This window comes from Sardina pilchardus, chromosome 23 (genome assembly GCF_963854185.1).
Source record: "Sardina pilchardus chromosome 23, fSarPil1.1, whole genome shotgun sequence".
Lineage (NCBI taxonomy): Eukaryota > Metazoa > Chordata > Actinopteri > Clupeiformes > Clupeidae > Sardina > Sardina pilchardus.
The window spans coordinates 14,771,858-14,791,857 of NC_085016.1; the positions used below are offsets into that span (position 1 = coordinate 14,771,858).

Here is a 20,000-nt window from a genome sequence, read left to right on the forward strand (position 1 = left end):
TGTGTGTGTGTGTGTGTGTGTGTGTGTGTGTACACTGTAGGCGCTGAAGCCCTACAGATACTGTATGCTCGACAAATATTAGCTGAAGTGTTTTTATTCTGTTGCTGGAGGTCATTCTGTGTGTGTGTGTGTGCAGGTGCTGAAGCCCTACAGCTTCATCTCCAACCTGAAGGTGTGGGACTTCTACACGGAGGAGACGCTGGCCGAGGGCCCGTCGTACGACTGGGAGCTGGCGCGCGGGCGGCAGGAGCGCGTTGCCGAGGAGACGGCCTCCGTGGCGGGCGTGGAGCGGCCAGACACCGCCGCACCCAAGTCCCAGCGCCGCATCGTCTGGCCCTGCTACGACAACACCAGCCGCGTGCTGCCCGACGCCATCACCAAGCTGCTGCAGGTGCGTCACACACACATACACACACACACACACACACACACACACACACACACACACACACACTCATACTCACACATACACACACACACACACACACACACACACACACACACCAACACACACACACCAACGCACACACACACACACACACACACACACACTCATACTCACACATACACACATACATACACATACACACACACACACACACACACACACACACACACACACACACACACACACACACACACACCAACACACACACACCAACGCACACACAGGAGGATAAACGAGTGTGTGTGTGTTGGCTCCATGCAGGAGGTGCAGGCGCTGGAGCTGGAGTTGGGGCAGGTGTCGGAGAAATGGAAGGAGTCCTGGGACAAGATCAAGACCACCCAGAGAACTGAGACCAGACTGGAGAGCAGGGTGAGTCACACACACACACACACACACACAAAACCTTGACCTGACACATTCATTCAGATCTGGCTCTGTGGTTTAGAACCCCGTTTTCTATGCAGTGATAGAGCTCTTTTCCAAAACACTATATCCACCATTTTAATGCATTTTCATAGATTATTTGTTTCATTTTGTTTTCCAAGTAATTTCAGTTGAACTGTGATTGGGTTATCTTTACTCAGTCAAAAACAACACAACTGCAATTTTTTTTTTTCATTTAAATTTATTGCATTTTGGAAAAAAAAGCTCTTTACAGTACATGTGTTTTCAAGTGTCCAGGGACTTGACCAGTGTCCCTCTCTCTCTCCCTATCTTTACTCAATCAAAACAACACAACTGCACTTTTTTTAATATATTACGATACCTGTAATACACAATTGAATAACATGACTTTAAAGAGCACTTCACATGTACTTTGAAGTGTCCGGGGACTTGACCAGTGTCCCTCTCTCTGTCCGGTCCAGCACTCCTTCTCCAGCTCGCTGCTCATGTCGTCCAACCTGAGCCACCAGCGGCGCTCGCAGGGCGTGTACCTGCAGGAGAGCAGCGTGGGCTCCTCCATCAACCTGGCGCTGGACTGCGAGGCCTCGGCCGGCTCCACGCCCGCCGCCGGGCGCACCTCCACCAGCACCCTCTACTCGCAGTTCCAGAGCACGGAGAGCGAGAACAGGTGTGTGTGTGTCTGTGTGTCTGTGTGTCTGTGTGTGTCTGTGTGTGTCTGTGTCTGTGTGTGTCTGTGTGTCTGTGTGTGTGTGTGCGTGTGTGCGTGTGTGCGTGTGTGCCAGTGGCGGCTGGTGGTTTCAGAATTAACGGAGGAAGGTGTGTGCGTGGTGGGAGGGGGGGGGGGTCTTTCAGAGAGGGAAGTTGTTAAGCCCACATTATGGTGGATATGATTTAATGCCAAAGTAAGTAAATTGGAATTAATAAATACAATTATTTGTACCCCAGCTTGTTAGTATACTTTTAGTATCCTGTACTGTTTTATACCCCTTTACTGCAAGACATAATTCATGCACTGAAAATGTGCAAGGACTTTTATTTTGACATTTCTTATAGTTTTCAGCCGATTGATAACGAGAATCGTGAGCAGCTGGGTAGAAGTGTCAAACTTCTAAAGCAAAGTATTCTGGCTCTACTTTGATGCCCCCAAACCAGTTGCACAATCATGATCTAACCCAAAACAATAACAGACAGAGACATTTAGGCTAGGCTAAAAAATATTCAAGTAGCCCTAGACAACAGCCCCTAATATGCTCATGGAGGCTCACGTTTTCATGAAAGCTTGATAGTGTGCAAAACGGCAACATGACGTTCAGCTAGTGAAGGCTACGATTCAACCTGGCTAGTTAGTTGTTAAAATTAGCTTAAATTCGTTTTCAACTAAATTAGACCTAAATAGTTACAGAAATGTCTTCATTCAGACGTTCATTCATTTGCTAGGTACGAGGCAACATCTATTTTCATTGCTCTCTCCTTTGCTAAGTTAACTGACAGACTTACCCTAGCTAGCTGCTTGCTATTGGAGTTTCTTATACGTCTTTCTGCCGTTCTGACCCTGTTAGTAAGTCCAGTGAGTGACACAAAGTTGGATGCTCAATCAAACGTTTGAATTATTAACAACTAAGCAACTGAAATGATTAAGTTAATTAAGTTCATTTTCGATCCACATGCTCGACTTTCCTGCGGCATGCCAACTGATGTGTACAGTTATCCTGCATTTCTGATTGGATATTAGCAGCATGAGCTCCACTGATTGGTTCATTGACGGAGGCACTTCCGAGGAGGATCTTCCTCCCATCGGCCATTCACTTGAATGGTATCCACGAGCCGCGGGGGTCTGGAGAGTTTATAATGGGCGCTAATGGGGGTCTTGAGGAGGAAGATCCTCCGTGCAGTAATTTTCAATTGCGATAGGGGTCGCTTTCACAAATTTGACTAATTTCAGTAACATTGCGTTTGAAAAGCAATTAGTTCTATGTTGTTTTAGTTAGGAAGTTGGTTAAATATATGTATATTTTATTATTTTAATTTCCCTGAAAAGTTTAGGGAGGATTGTCCTCCCTTTTGTAAGGAGGAATATTATACAACAATATGTATTCCCACTTAAATACGTGTTCTGTCTTTACCCGGTGCGCCAATGAGGTTATGTTGAATAAGTTAAATTTATTTGACCATCATCTGACTCCATAAGACGAAAGCTATATAGTCACACTGTTGATGACTATGAAATATCTGTCTACAATAAATACTAAGTATTTCTAGACTTCTCTCTTTGCAAGGCCTATTTTGCTTAATCACAATGCGATCCAACCCGATATCAACAGTTATTCTCTAGTACATTGACTTTGGCACCCCTGTGCAGTTTACCATTGTCCGGTCAGTGACATTTAGGCTAGTTTGTCTGGATCAAGTCAGGCCTGACTTTAGCACTCAGAGGCCTACCAGCTTGAGGCAAATTGAAACCAGCACAGTGACTCCTCGAGTTTGACCAGCCCGCACAAGCCGCTCAGTTTATCTGAGAATCTATTCACTGTTATGATATCTGATTAAACAAAGACCTTGCTTAGAACTTCAATTCTCAAGAAAAGAATATTACTGATTATCAATTAATATTACATTTATTGTAATCTTTCTAATACAATCAATAAAGGCATAAAGGTACAGACAATAATAAAGTAGCAAAGAAAGTTAAAATCTCAACCTAAAGTAAAGTTACTCTTACCAAGGAGCTCTATAAAGCAGAGAGACTCCATTTACCTTACCTGAGAGTTCTGCCAAGCAGAACCTCTCTTACCTTACCCAGAGACCTGAATAAGCAGAAATCCTTCTGAGTTACTTGTTATCTATCCTTAAGTATCCACACAGAACAGGGGGGTTTCTTGTGAAGTTCCACACTGGAAATTAACATATAAATGCTATAGCTACAGAAGGGGCCTTGGCCTTCACAGGGTATTGTCTTATCATTACAAAAGGGAATGGGAGGTTCTCCATCCAATACTTGGCAATTTCGCTTAGATCACCAGAAAACATATTTACACTTAGTTTACAATTGTACCACTGAGACCCTCTTACTTCTCTCGTTGAGACATTAAAAATGATACCAAACATAGATACATTATCATTTGTCATGAAACAGATACATTTCAGTTTCCAACATTAATCTATCAGAGGCGTGGAGAGGGGGAGTCGAGGTGTGCCTGGTATGGGGTCGGGAACTCTGGCCATATGCCGGTCTTAAGACAGTGGGGACAGTCAAATGTAAACAGACCACCTGAACATAAAGGAGTGTCCCGCCGTGAGGTCGTCTCCCCCGTCTGCCATCTTAGAAAAACTCATGAATGGGAAAACACCCAGCCTTACAATCGCCCGATTGACACCGTGAAGTCATTATCTCAGAGGTGTCAAAAATGAAGGCTGGCCATCTATATTACATATCATCATTTCAGTCTGTGTGGTCCTGTCAGTTGTAGTGGACTTAATACCAGAGCTGTGTGGGTGGCTCGGCGTAGGGAACGGATGGAACCTCGCATATAACAACACTGGACTAGGGTGGCAGCGGCTGTGAATACACTAGCAAGTACACATGCTCTGAACACCCAGTCCCACCAAGTGTATGCGTACTGTGCAGATCGTGTGGAGGAGCTGGACGGGATCTCAGCCATCTTCTTGGCTAGGTTCGCCTGAACCTGTGCTTGGGTGATGTGGTAGTCCATGTTCAGAATGATCTGTTCCATGGAGAAGTCTTCAGTAACTTCCATGCAGACTGTGGTGTGAGGGGCAAGTCAAGCCCCCATTAGGAAAAGAGTTCATTTCACTGGTGACACACCACTGTGTGCGTGAAACCTGAGAGGTATCAGAATGCCCATACAGTACTGAACACTGATGAGTTCGAAGTCATTCTGTGAAAAAGGCTTTAGTGTATTACAGGTACAAGTTACATAATTGAATGTTTCATGACAACAAGTGCGAGAAGTGAATAAGGTCTCAGTGTTTCTTAAATATACCCTGTGAGGTGAGGTGGTCCTATGTTATCACTTGATCTTTTACACTATGTTGTAGAATTTGGAAAAACCTGTTCTGGGTGGATAAGTGGAAAGGTGACAAAAATAAAAACAATACATCCTGCACATTCAGTGCCAGTGTACACTATCAAAGTTGGTAATAATTCTTAGACAATTTATACATTTCATTTTTTTTTTTTTTTTTTTGACATACAGTAGACCACCTGTGCAAGTCCAAGATTTCAATCAATTCACTTGGGACATGCCTAGGGGTCTTTTATAGATGAAGATCCAGGAGTTCTTGCCTGGCAGAAGTAAATAAATCTTGTGCATACAGTATGTCTTACAGGCTAAGTCACTTCGATGGTACGGGTCTGAGCGAAGAATGAATGACTGTTAGAAACGGTTAGAAACGCCTGCGCTTCAGGTTTTTCCGCTTTGATAATGTTTTCATTAGTATTGGTGAGGTGTTGACAACCAGGGTACCTCTGGTTAACAACCATAATGAATATTGTGATCATTAATCCTGTAAGAATTGGCAATGGAATTAGTTGAGCCAAAAAGACCAGTCACATCAGCATAGGTCTTACTTAAATCTAGCGGGTGGAACTTGGACAGTGACTCTGTCCTTATAATCAGAGACTAAATCATCGATTTGTGACTATAGCCAAGCATAAGCTTGATCTTTATCCTTATAGTAGTTCAAATAGGCTGATAAAACATTTGTTTTATAGTAACTAACATGTGTCGTCATCAAATTGACATCATAACAAGGCACACTGAATATAATCTAAAGTAAATCAAGAAGAATCAAATAATAAAAAGAACATCTAATTAGATGTCAATTGTCAATTGGTGCATCAATTCAAAGGCTTTCTCTTGAATGCACAATTCAAAAAATAAATCCATGGTAGGTTAAGTAAAGGAATTAAAAGGAAAAAACAAGTTAAACAGTTATGTCATGTATCTTGCTCCAAACAATCCAAATGTCTCGATTTGTAGCATAAATGTTAAGAAAATTCACTTGTGTGTGTGTGTGTGCTTTATCACTTATGGACATTACATTATAACTTTGTTGAAACTGTTAGAAGTTGATATTTTTACAATTTCTTCACTTAAACTGGTGTTCAAGAATATCAGCTCTAAGAATAATTGTACTGCTAACATCTGTATTGTCTATGTGCTTAGAAGCAAAAAACACTTACAGAGTCTATGTCCTGATACAGGAGCATACAACAAAGTCAGTATATAACATATTATCTTAAACTTCAATGTGTCAATGCATTTCAAATTAATCTTTAGATTCACAGAACTGAGAAGTAAATAAGAATGTGTCTTACCATGTTTCTCAATGGTGGAATAACATCACTAGTAGGCCTATGTCATTATTGTCCAGTTAAAGCACACACACACATACACACACGCACGCACCCATAGCAGCATCGGGTGGTGTGAGATTTCGCACCTAAGAGGATCTGGATCTGTGGGGGGATTTGCTGGGAGAGACACAGGCATTAAATAGTTTTTAGGAATTGAACGAACAGTTTAGAAATTCGTAATTTCTCATTTTTAACTGCTGTTTTGATCATAGTTAGAACTTCATCTTTCAGACCGTTATGTTGTTTGTCAAGAGGCTTGTTGGTTCGTTCGCGGCGCTTGAGGAAATATGGCGGAGGTTTGCCCAATCCTTGCGTCCAACATTTTTCCTCGTCATGGCCAACCTTGTAGCAGTAGCCGCAGAATCTGTTCGCTTTAGGCATACTCTTCTGCCTTTCTCGTTTCTTGGTCAAGCCTTGGTAGCTTGTGTCCACACGTCTCATTGTGGCCACAGCGCATTCATCAGGTTCATTTTCAGGAGAGACAGGCCCACTGGTGCTTGGATTGCCTTGCAAAACAACAATGTCTGGAACCTCATTAGAAATATCAGCATCTCTCACATCAGAATAAGATTTCAATGAAGTTGGTAAAGCATGATCAGAAACATCGGTGTTCACGGCAGCATCTTTCACAGAAATGGTTTGCAAAGAAGGCACATTGGGATTAGGAATTTTATCAGAGTTAACCGCAACATCTTTTGCATTCGCAAACATTTGCATTGAAGTACGAAGTGTTTCGAGTTCCTTCATTTTCTTTCGCAATATTAAAGACACAATGCTTTCCGTAATTTTAAACCGTTTTTCTTTTGGCTTTCTCACCTGAGTGTGAGTCCAGAAATTATAAATCTCTTCCTCGCTAGAGTGAATTGTGATACCTTTATGTTGTAGTTTATCTAGTGTGGCATTGAATGTTTTTGTCCATGCAGATAACAAAAGCATTTGTATATCATGACATTTATCCATGTTCGTTTATGCATAAATTCGAATGCTAAACTTTCTGAATATTTTTGGTGAAATGTTAACGTTAATGCATGTGCATTTTACTACAAGTTTTCAAGAAAAGTTTGATTTACTCACCAAATGCAGGAGATTTACATCACGTCACTGACGGAGAGAGTTCGTCGCTGTTGAGGGACATTCTGCATTTCTCGCATTAGGCATTTTTAGTGCGCGACCGACGTAACTTAAATGCTTGCTTAAAGCGATTTTTTGGAAGCTCAAAACTCATTGCATATCGCACCAGGACGACGTACTTGAAAGTTCTGATTCACAGAAATATTCAATCACCTGAGGGAAGTCACCACTTTGTAAGGAGGAATATTATACAACAATATGTATTCCCACTTAAATACGTGTTCTGTCTTTACCCGGTGCGCCAATGAGGTTATGTTGAATAAGTTAAATTTATTTGACCATCATCTGACTCCATAAGACGAAAGCTATATAGTCACACTGTTGATGACTATGAAATATCTGTCTACAATAAATACTAAGTATTTCTAGACTTCTCTCTTTGCAAGGCCTATTTTGCTTAATCACAATGCGATCCAACCCGATATCAACAGTTATTCTCTAGTACATTGACTTTGGCACCCCTGTGCAGTTTACCATTGTCCGGTCAGTGACATTTAGGCTAGTTTGTCTGGATCAAGTCAGGCCTGACTTTAGCACTCAGAGGCCTACCAGCTTGAGGCAAATTGAAACCAGCACAGTGACTCCTCGAGTTTGACCAGCCCGCACAAGCCGCTCAGTTTATCTGAGAATCTATTCACTGTTATGATATCTGATTAAACAAAGACCTTGCTTAGAACTTCAATTCTCAAGAAAAGAATATTACTGATTATCAATTAATATTACATTTATTGTAATCTTTCTAATACAATCAATAAAGGCATAAAGGTACAGACAATAATAAAGTAGCAAAGAAAGTTAAAATCTCAACCTAAAGTAAAGTTACTCTTACCAAGGAGCTCTATAAAGCAGAGAGACTCCATTTACCTTACCTGAGAGTTCTGCCAAGCAGAACCTCTCTTACCTTACCCAGAGACCTGAATAAGCAGAAATCCTTCTGAGTTACTTGTTATCTATCCTTAAGTATCAAGAGCTTAACTCTTTTTTTATTGAATCTATACATGATTTGGTCAAGCAGTTCACAATCACTGAGGGCTCTGATTTGTTGGGTGATCACATTGACAATGACAATCATTTTAACATCCAGAAAATCACAGAACAGGATACCATCAAGATCATAGCAGCCTTGAACAATTCTAAAGCCAGGGATGTTCATGGTCTTGATACTAACTTTCTGAAACTTCACAAAGAGGCACTTGCACCCCCACTCACACACATTATTAACTTATCTATAGAAACCTCCACTGTCCCTAAGGCATGGAAACTGGCTACTGTCACCCCTGTATTTAAAGCAGGCGACAAAACTGACATGAACAACTATAGACCAATCAGCATATTACCTGTCATTTCAAAAATCATTGAAAAATGGGTCTCTAAACAAATCATTGCTTTTCTCAGTAATAGTCAAACACCCCTGCATCCAATGCAGTTTGGGTTTCGCCCTAACCATTCTACTGACACTGCACTGGCCATGTTTATGGAAATGAACAAATGCCATCTAGATAAAAATGGGTGTGTAGGTGCCGTGTTCTTGGACTTAAAACGAGCATTTGATACGGTCAATCACAATGTTTTATTATCAAAATTAATTCATTTTAATTTCTCTGCTAAAGCTAGATCATGGTTCCATTCATACTTAGCAAATAGAGAACAATGTACCATGGTCGAAGGTTCAAGGTCCACCTTCATCAACTGCCCAGTAGGGGTCCCCCAAGGGTCCATTTTGGGGCCTCTTTTATTTTCTCTCTATATTAATGACTTACCTGAGCATTGTCCACATGTTAATATTCAGCTCTATGCTGATGACACAGTCATCTTCACCCAAGCTAAAACCCCTGTTGAAGCAGCAAGTGTACTCTCTACAGCTCTTACACACATACGAACATGGCTAGAGAAATCATGCCTTATTCTGAATGCAAAGAAAACGGTTTGTTTGTATTTTTCTAAGCAACCTTCCCCTGGACTGTGTCAGCCTGGGGTTACTCTTGGTAGTGAACAGCTAGAAGTAGTCACAGATTTTAAATATCTAGGAGTCATTCTAGACTCCAATCTTTCTTTTAAAAAACATATAAAAATGATAACAAAAAAAATAAAATTTAATCTCTACAACTTCAGGCACATAAGAGGTGCTATGTCAAATAGTGCTGCTCTGACATACTTGCATGCAATGATATTTTCTCACCTAAGCTATTGCATTACTAGCTGGACCATGGTGGGATCCACTACTCTCAAACCAGTGGAGAGTTTATTTAAAAAAGCACTTAAAATTTTAGATAAAAAACCTCTTTCATACCATCATTGTAACATTTTAGATAAGTACAACCTATTGAGTTTTGACAATTTCTGTAAATTCTCCTATAGCTGTCTTCTTTATAAGACTTTGCATGGCCTGGCGCCACCTTGTTTACAGGATTTTATAAAACATCGTCAAACACGAGTAACTCGAGCAGTGGTCAATAAAGATGTAGAGATTCCTTTCAGGAAAACCTCTTTCAGTCAAAATGCATTATCTACTAAAGGCGGCATATTATGGAACTCTATTCCTCTGCATATAAGGGAATGTCCCTCTTTAGCCACCTTTAAGATGGAGTATAAAAAGTGGCTTCGAGCCCAACAAACATGTTCACACTGATGGTCTGAGCCTCTACACAGCGTACACGCACACACGCACACACACACTCACATAACACATGGCCCTATTTTTTGGGACCTTTTTCTTTTCTCTTTTCCTTTTATTTACATGCATGCCTTTTGCTTCTGTAGTGGGTTTTATTTCTTTTGTTACTAACAGTCTGTTTTATCTTAAAGTCTATTGCTTGTAAACATCTAGCCTGCCTATTGGACACCAGATGGAAATTAGCCCTTGGGCTACAATCTGGCATGTTTACATATATGTACATGTATGTATATGTTCATTAATGTGCAATGTCCTGAACAAATAAAGTAAAGTAAAGTAAAGTAAAGTATCCACACAGAACAGGGGGGTTTCTTGTGAAGTTCCACACTGGAAATTAACATATAAATGCTATAGCTACAGAAGGGGCCTTGGCCTTCACAGGGTATTGTCTTATCATTACAAAAGGGAATGGGAGGTTCTCCATCCAATACTTGGCAATTTCGCTTAGATCACCAGAAAACATATTTACACTTAGTTTACAATTGTACCACTGAGACCCTCTTACTTCTCTCGTTGAGACATTAAAAATGATACCAAACATAGATACATTATCATTTGTCATGAAACAGATACATTTCAGTTTCCAACATTAATCTATCAGAGGCGTGGAGAGGGGGAGTCGAGGTGTGCCTGGTATGGGGTCGGGAACTCTGGCCATATGCCGGTCTTAAGACAGTGGGGACAGTCAAATGTAAACAGACCACCTGAACATAAAGGAGTGTCCCGCCGTGAGGTCGTCTCCCCCGTCTGCCATCTTAGAAAAACTCATGAATGGGAAAACACCCAGCCTTACACTTTCCTCAATGGACGAGCCTCCTCTGGTGTGTGCGTGTGTGCGTGTGTGCGTGTGTGGTGGTGGTGGTGCCACCACATTAGACACCTACATCTGTGTGTGAATTGAAACTGAAGTTCTCCACTCTCCGAACAGAAGAACCTTTAAGAACAGATAAATAGTTATTCCCTACTACTTTAAAAGTGCCCTACGCACTACAGTATGTCTATGGCATAGTGTAGACATTATGTCTTGGCACTGTTTTCATTTTGTGACTGCAATTTCCTCTGGGGCTTTCCTGGAGAAATGGACCCCATCTTCCTCCACTGCCATTTCACAGGGGTTTGGGTTGCAGTCTGCCTTCTGTGGTTCCAGGTGCTGTGAAGGTTTGAGCAATAAGTTATGCTTGAAATGATCTAAAGAGTGTGTGTGTGTGTGTGTGTGTGTGTGTGTACGCAGGAGTTATGAAGGTATCCTATACAAGAAAGGGGCTTTGCTGAAGCCGTGGAAGCCTCGCTGGTTTGTCCTGGACAAGACCAAACACCAGGTACTGGATGCCACACACACACACAATCATTCTCACGTTTAACACTAACGATGTGTGCTGTCAAAGACTCAACCTTTCGTTTCTGTGATTAATAGATGATTTCTCTTTCTCCTCTCTTTCTCCCCCTTCTCATAGTTGCGTTACTATGAGTCCCGTAAGGATAAGGAGTGTAAGGGCATGATTGAGCTGGCGGAGGTGGAGGCTGTCATTCCAGGCATGCCCACCATGGGGGCGCCAAAGCACATAGAGGAGAAAGCCTTCTTCGACGTGAGTACTCCTTCTCCCTCTCCCACTCACCAGGGGTATCATGGCCTCCATTGCCGAGGAACTGGAAGTGGAAAGGCTGGGATGCTCCGCTGGAATGGAAAGAGACAAGATAGATAGAAGTAGTTTGTGTGTTGGTGTGAGAGACAGTGTGTGACTGCGAGTTACATCTTAAAGGCCAAGCTTGATGTTTTTTCAGTGATGAATTGTCAAAGTTCCTTAATGTTCAATGTCCATTCAGAATAGATTTTGATCTGTGTGTGTGTTTCTGTGTGTGTTTATTTCAACAGCTAAAAACGACCAAACGTGTGTATAACTTCTGTGCGGAGGACAGCGGGAATGCGCAGTTGTGGATGGACAGTGTTCAGAGCTGCCTCTCCGACGCGTAGGACGGGGACGAGTCCCAGCTTCAAATGAACGACCAATCAGACCTTTCAGCCACATCACATGACCCTGCCTCCGGGGGATGGCGTCTTGATGGACAGCATCGTGGGGCCAATCACGCTTGTTCCCCCCCCTCCCTCCTCCGGTGGATGGGTGGAGACTGATGTGGCGATGGGCGGGCCTTTAGCGTGTGGCGCTCTCTGTTTGGTGTTTTCCCTGTCGAACTTTGATGATGTCACATCACCAAGTCTCAGTGTTGTTTTTTTTTTAATGAAAGAAAGAAAAAAAGACTCAAAAAAAAAAAAAAAGTAAAGCCCCTTGAAGTCTTGGTTGGCCTTAATCGACCCTCCTGTCAAACACACACTCACACACACACAGACACGCACACACACACACACACACACACGGACATATGTGTGTGTAGGAGTAGTGTGTGCTTGTGTGTATATATGCAGCAGACTCACTAACCACTAGCCCTACTGCCCCCTACCTTTTGCGGAGGATTTTACGGCATGATGTCATCCGAAGTCCAGTTTACTGAAGCAGCAGGGGCAGCAGTGTGGACCAGCATGCGCCACCACTGACCACTCTCTCCACACACTCCCCCACCAGAGAAAGAGACTCGCTCTGTTACCACACGGTGATGCCCCTATTACACCATGACCGCCCTCGTTTTTCTCCCCCCCCCCCCCGTCCTGATCTCACAGCGCTGCACTGCCAGCAGGGCAACGGTTACACACACACACAAACACACACACACAACACACACACACACACACACACACACACACACACACACACACACACACACACACACACACACACACACACACACACACACACACACACACACACACACACACACACACACACACACACACACACACACACACACACACACACATACATACATACATACAGACACACACATACACACACTGCCGATTCCTTCCCTTTAATCTGTGATGATGACGTTGATGCTACATTGTCTCCTTATGCTCTGGCTTTGCACAAGACCAGCGGTTCATGAAGGACTTTTACTCTGAAATCAGTTCCACACCTCACCCCCATCTCTCTCTTGTGAGAAAGGAGGGTTGAAGCTCGTCAGTGCCCCCTGTTGGGCAAAGTGTGTATTGTATTTTTTCCCCACCTCGTCGAGGACCATCTCTTGGCTTTCCCTCTCACTCTTGTGCCAGTTGGAGATTACCTGCGCTCAGATGTTAGCTCGTTTACACCGAAGTCACTCCAGTTTCTCCTCAGCAAGTAGATATATACGCAGAGAGAAAAAAAAACACTTTATTTCACAACTGAAGGGATGATGACGCAAGGAAAAAAGGAGGGATATATTTTGATAGTAAATTTATGCATAGAATGAAATAATACATTGAATATGGATGGGGGGGGGGGCGATTTTAAGAAAAGATGTAAGGGGAGTGTTAGTTTGTGTTCACATCCCATAGTGATGCAAGGCGGTATAATTGGTTGTCATGACGAGAGAGTCTGTAGAGGGGTTAGAGGTCGAAAGGTCATGAACTGACTGTCCAGTAGTCTAGTTGTTTTAAAGGCTGTTTTATGGAACCCAGCCGTCTCGATAGCAATGCGTTCATATCTGGTTAGACATTTCTGAAGGGCCGTGTGTAGGAGGACGGGGGGCAGCGGAGGGGTCAACAGTAGCCACTGTTGGGTAGCAGAGGCTGGCGCCTGGTTACTGTAGTCATGGAAATGAACACAGTAGACTTGAGTGGGGGCATGAAGACACACACACACACACACACACACATATACACTTACACACCATAAAGTCACTCTTTGTAGAATATGGGTGTGTGTGTTTGCGTTCATTTTCTCAGTGATTGGTCACCACTAGCTGAGTTCTGCCGTTTGTGTGTGTGTGTGTGTGTGAGTGTGTATATGTGCACGTGTGGGTGTGTGTGTGTGAGGACTTAAGCTCCTGTAATCAGCATGTCTTCCAGAAACTGTGTGTTGGCCTGCAGAAGAGGAGTGTGTGTGTACAGTACGTACGTGTATGTGTGTGTGTGTGTGTGTGTGAGCGCGTGCCCCCCTAAAGTGTTTTCCCCTCAGCCAGGAGATGTAGCCATTAGCGATTTTTAGCCAAGCCATTCGTTTTGTTTTGTTCTCACCGCTGGGCTCTCAATTTGCCGAAGAAGTATCACATTTATTGTACCTATCAACTTTCCTCCACTCCATTTAAGCAGCGCAACCACAAGAACCCAGCTATTCCCGCTCATCTGTATACACATACACACACACACACACACACACACACACGTGCATACACACACACATGCAATTGACATTACAGTGTAAAATATGGTTGTACTGCTGTTTCGTTGAATTGTTTTTTTTTTTTTTTTTTTCGAATTGTAGATTTTTGTTCTAATAACGGCTTTGTATATACTACTCAGAGTTGTATGTAACATTTATGGTAGTAATTTATTTAACTTTTTTTGTCTTCTTAAGAAACAAAAGTTCTTTTCAAGCACCTCTCTTTTTGAGTTAGATAAATCAAATATGTGCCATTTGTTTATCTCTGTATTAACGTAACTAATGCTTTTGTTTTTTGAGAACTTTAAATACTGCTAATAGGGTTTTTAAGAAGAAACCCTCATTGTGTTGTTTAAAAAGAAGTTGGTTTAAAATGGTTGTCCTAATTCCCCCCTGTGTGTGCCCATGATGGGAGGAGCCTGAGAAAGAAGCAGTGCATCAGACAGCATTTTGTTGCCATGGTGAATTGTGTTTTGTTTTGTTCTTGTTTGGTTAACCAAGTTACGGTTTGGTTGGGAGTTTGGGGGGGTTTATCACTCTCGCACTCTAAACACAGACAACACACTCTTCACAGGCCTACCCTGACTTCCTCACAGTTTTTTTGATGCACAATCTCCACATCTTTCATACAGAGCAAAAATGAATTAGAGCATTTTTTTATTTATTTTCTTTTCGTACTTTTCTTATTTCGGTTCTCCTTCCCTTTTTCTGTTTTTTAAAAAAGAAAAGAAATAGAAATATTCTGCTGAGCCGGGTTCTTTTTTTTGTCAATCATGTAAAATATTTTTTTAGGATTAAAAATGAAAACAGTGAGTTTCATTGTCACTGGGCCTTGCTTTTGTTTCTTTTCTTTTTTTTTTAATTTGTAATTTGATGTGTCTGCTCTGCTTCCCAGACGTCTTGTGTGTCTCTCATACTAGTTGTTTCCTGTTTGTTTTGTAAAGTGTTCTTTCTTTCTTCTTTTTTTTTTTTTTTTTGAATCCAAATGGAAGACCCATCAGGTCAGCTTCCTCCTCCTCCTTCTCCTCCTCCTCCTCCCTGTTTGTCACGAGGGAATGTCCATCTGTGCTGTACAGTACGCAGTCCTTTAATAAACGCTGATGGTAGGCCATTAAACAGCTGCCCATAAGTCCCCATCTAATGATTTTACATCAGTGTTTACATCCCTCATTTGTCCTCACAGCACATGATCACAGGTCTCAATGTCTGATATTCATACGATCAATGTTTTAGATTAACGCATTGTGGTTCTTTTACCTGAAAATAACAGCTAAACTCATTTTGATTGCTACACTGACTGGGGAATGGAGTCTGACATTGCTGATGCATGCTTGAACCCTGGTGTTTTAGATTGAGCAGGTACCTCCTCAGTAACAAAATGGCACCCATTGTCTTGAAAACTGCTGAAACATGGATGTCTGTGGTTTAAAGGGTTGGGTCATGTCGGCTGGGGTGTATTTGGTAGTGACAAACCCAGAGGAAGTGGTCAACTTGAATGACTCTAGAGCTTCATACTAATATCAAGCCTTTACCATAGACTGTAAAAAATAGGCCTTTACATAGGTCTTTAAGGTGCGTGACTTCTGAGGAGTTAAATTAGTCAAGTCTCCATGTACCTGATAAGTTACACCATCCATTTTCTCCATACACAGATTGCAATGTCCATTCCTCACTAAGTCAGTTTGAAGTCTAAATATGTGGATTTACAGGTAGTAACATAATACAGCTAGACCTATTCAAAGTCATTTTCATTACGTCTCTGACTTAAAGTAGTCAAGCTCCCCCTGACTTCCCTGTTCAACATGCTGTCTAGCTGCCTTGGTGTGTAGGGTCAATAGTTCACAGTTCATTCACAGTAAAGTGAAGAACATGGACATTATTAAACAGGCATTAGCTGACATGGTCTGCAGGACTCCAGAGTGGATGGGCATAAACTGGGGCACTCAACACTCGTAGCAGAGGGCACTTTTAGTCGGATGCCCATAAGCACTGGAAATCTGAGCGCATTAAACAGGAATCAAGAGTTGGGTTCTTAACGGTGTCCACTAACGGCAAGTGATGGAGGGACCACAGCCAACTGGGGTGTTTTGGATTTGGCCCACTGTGTGGGTAATATGAACACAACCAAATGTGGAGTTAACCCTGAAACACTTTAGCTATTGGGGGCTATCCAACCCACCGTAACAGACAGCAGCTCTTAGTTATGGCTGTATAGAGTGCGGAGTGGGGTTGCTACATTCTCCCCTCCCCGCAAAATGTAAGTGATGACTAGGGGGCTTGTGCCAGATGAGTGGCTCTCTGTGATGCCAATGTTAACTGTAGGGTCAGCTGAGGAGAAAGCTCGGTCTCACTTCACGTGGATAGTCTGCCCAAAGACTATTTACAGATGCTTAGATGAGGTATCTGATGACAGGAATTGTTCAACAACAAATCTACATGGCAAACTTAACAGATGAACAGTCAAGTCTCTGTGGGCAACTACCCAAGTAATGTGTTACCGAAAGCTCTTACGTCAGTCACAGACAAATAGTTGAAGCTCCCTGATGGGGTCCTGTGCTGGTTCAGGCCAATGGAAAAGATCCAGGAGTTCCTTTTCAGTCAAACCTCTGGTGACCATGGTGGGCAGCCAACATGCACCCTTATTGTCCATTGGTAGTGTGTGGACGACAGACAAGACCATTGCTCTCTTCAAAAAAAGGCCTTTTTTGTTTTCATTCTAATTAAAAAGGCCTTAGCAGTGAAAAAGCAAACTCAGCTGTAATCTTTAGTTTAAAATACTCACTTTATTTCCACTGATCAGATGCAGACCTGCCAAGTCCCCTCTATGAGTTAAGCTGTTTTTGCCAGAAAGGACAAATGAAATTGATAATAATAATAATGGATAAAATTGTTATGCCTGTCTTCCGTATATGATGAAGTGATATAATAAAATATAACATTTTATCGGTCCATTAAAAATATACAAATATCAACATTTTTGTACAGAACAAAAACCCAGTTCGGTCGCTTACTATAATAAAATGAGAGGGCCCGTATTTCTCCTCCAGAAGCAAGCTCGTTGTGTGAGATATTTCTGTGAAAGGTTAAGTAACAGCACTAATTTGGGGCACATTTTACCAGAAGATACGTAACATTATTCAAGGGCCTCATTGAGGTTTAAAAAAAAAAAAAAAAAATGCAAACTTGTCTTACGGACATCACTGGCTAACCATACACAGTTGAGCTAACCATGCACGCCTTTTCTTATCTAAATATGCAAATGTGTTGCAGGAACAACTGAAAGGACTGACGCCATATTTGGATAGAGGCGTGGAGAGCTGCGCGGTCACTTGAAGCCAATTCTGCGATGATCAGGGATGCTGTGGACGGCTTGTATAGTAGAAGCTTGTGGATGCCAAGTACATATAATGCACAGAGGTGGAAAACTCTTAGCTTCAGAAAGTAGAAGTCCAATCATGTTTTGGTTCTACCTGTGCACTTAACACAGGTGATCTCATCAACTAGCTGCACGCCCTGGCTGAATAGTTGTGCCGATTAGAATCAGCTGATTTAAATGCATGGTTGGCACAGATATGTGGTAGAACTTGTACTTTCTGAAGCTGGACTTTTCCACCTCTGATAATACAATGGTGTGTACAAATTCCATCACTGTCTGTAGCTTCCACACCAACTAAAAATGTGTTGACTTGTAGAGAAGCTTCACACAAGGGTTTTTGAATGTACCTGGGTTACATCTACACTATGGGTTTCATCCAAACGCACCTCTGATAATGAAAATAAGGCATATGAGCATTTAAATACGACAAATCATCCTTGAGTTTCCACATAATGTATAATAATACCACATGAATCAGGTGTGTTTCTGGTTAAAAATGTTCATGCTTTGCCATGGACCTGCCCATACCAGGAGTAAAGCCACTTGTTTATGAATCAGCAAAATGAAAGCCAGCTGAACGCGTGGAGGAAGGCCCACCGACTCCAAACATCTACTCATACTGGGATGTGACTCTCTCGTTTCCATGACGCCCGTTTCATGTTTGTTCCATGTTCTTGTGCGGTATATAATAAGCATCCATATGCCAGCAGCCGCCCCACACACACAACTCTCAAGATTCTCTACTGAACTGCACTGATAAATATTGACAGCACCAGCTTCTCCCACCCACCCCAAGTCTATGTTACACTCAAGATTATCAATTAATCCCAGAAGACATCTTTGCCAGTCTATCTGGGATCGCTTCCCTCAGCCTTGGTGGCATTACTGACAGTGCTCAACGGTACAATAATTCCAGAGCCTGTCTTTATGCGACTGCTGTACATATTTTCTTTCCCTCTGGCCAGCCATGTTAATCTAACACCAGGTCATGGTAGTGTCTAAACCACACACACACACACACATGTACCACAGAGGGGCCGAGGGAATCGTCCGTTTCCGCCCAGACTGCACCCTGTATCCACGACGTCAGACTCAACTCCACTTCAGGCACTTCTCATTTGGAACTCATCTCACTCAAACTCACTGTGAGGCAAGTGTCAATCACACACCCTGTGTTCAATCTAGAGGACAGCCACATCCCCAATACCCTCCAAACACACACACTCACACACACACACACACTCTCTCTTGCTCTCTCTCTCTCAGGCAGGCGCACACACACACACACACACACACACACACTCTCTCTCGCTCTGTCTCTCAGGCATACACACACACACACACACACACACACACAGGCAGAGATGACTCATCCTCGTGCCTGTTAAGCTCCCCAGTAAGACCAATGAAGAGTTCATTTAAGAGAGAAAGCAGTATTTTGGTTGCTTATACAGTAATCACATAAATTAGATTTCTACAATATGCAAAATAATATTGGTTAAATTCAAAAAATAGGATTTTAAACATACAGCAACAGAAATAAAAGGCAATCATTTTGGCTTTGGAAACAAACCTGTTTTTTTTCCTTTCCTTTTGAAAATGTCACTGATATATATAGATATATATATATATATACTGTTGAAAGCAGAATGCTGGGAGACTCGAGGCAGAAACAGAAGAAAACACACACACACACACACACACACACACACACACACACACACACACACACACACACACACACACACACACACACACACACACACACACACACACACACACACACACACACTTGCTCACGCTCACACACACACACACAGAAGTACTTTAGCACAGACATGTCTCCACCTCACTCTCCTGCAAGTGCAAAATAAAATAACTTCCAAGAAAAGAAAGAAAGAAAGAAACAATGTTGTACTCCAGAGATTTGGTACCATATAGCGCTACTTTAGATATGACTGTTGGAGAATAGGAGGCCGAGGCCTGCTACTGAAAAAACAGAAAAAGAAAAACAAACTCAGAGAGAGATGTGGATACTAGGAGAGCCATGTGTCACTCTACAACTAAGAGTCTTTTTGCTTGAGATTTTTTTTTTGTCTTTTTTCAGTTTTTCCTTGTTTTCAAATTTTTGACCGTTGTCCTAATGGCACAAGAAACGAGACCACAGCGACGTGACGTCCCACGGAGCAGTCTTAAACAGTGACTAAAGGTTGTACATACACTTTTTTGTTTTCGATTTTTTTTGTTTGTTTGTTTGTTTGTTTTTGTCGTTTTTCTTGGTTCACCTTTTTCTTTTGTTTGACGTTAGCGATCGACTTGAGTCTGAGCGAAGGGTG

General features: G+C 42.2%; 1 protein-coding gene and 1 pseudogene across 4 annotated transcripts in view; one reads left to right on the top strand and one right to left on the bottom strand.

The window, feature by feature from the left end:
- sbf1 (SET binding factor 1) overlaps window positions 1–15,437 on the top strand; it is a 78,903-nt gene extending 63,466 nt beyond the window's left edge. For 2 of the 4 annotated variants that reach the window (XM_062527478.1, XM_062527479.1), the window contains 6 exons: window positions 137–391; window positions 710–817; window positions 1,315–1,520; window positions 11,267–11,354; window positions 11,490–11,621; window positions 11,909–15,437. In XM_062527478.1, the coding sequence (XP_062383462.1) occupies window positions 137–391; window positions 710–817; window positions 1,315–1,520; window positions 11,267–11,354; window positions 11,490–11,621; window positions 11,909–12,007 (888 nt within the window). In that variant the 3' untranslated portion in view covers window positions 12,008–15,437. The remainder of the gene's footprint in view (window positions 1–136; window positions 392–709; window positions 818–1,314; window positions 1,521–11,266; window positions 11,355–11,489; window positions 11,622–11,908) is intronic. The other 2 variants (XM_062527480.1, XM_062527481.1) reach the window with 1 other exon arrangement.
- Window positions 4,288–6,671, bottom strand: LOC134071695 (uncharacterized; annotated as a pseudogene).
- Window positions 15,438–20,000: the final 4,563 nt, after the last annotated feature.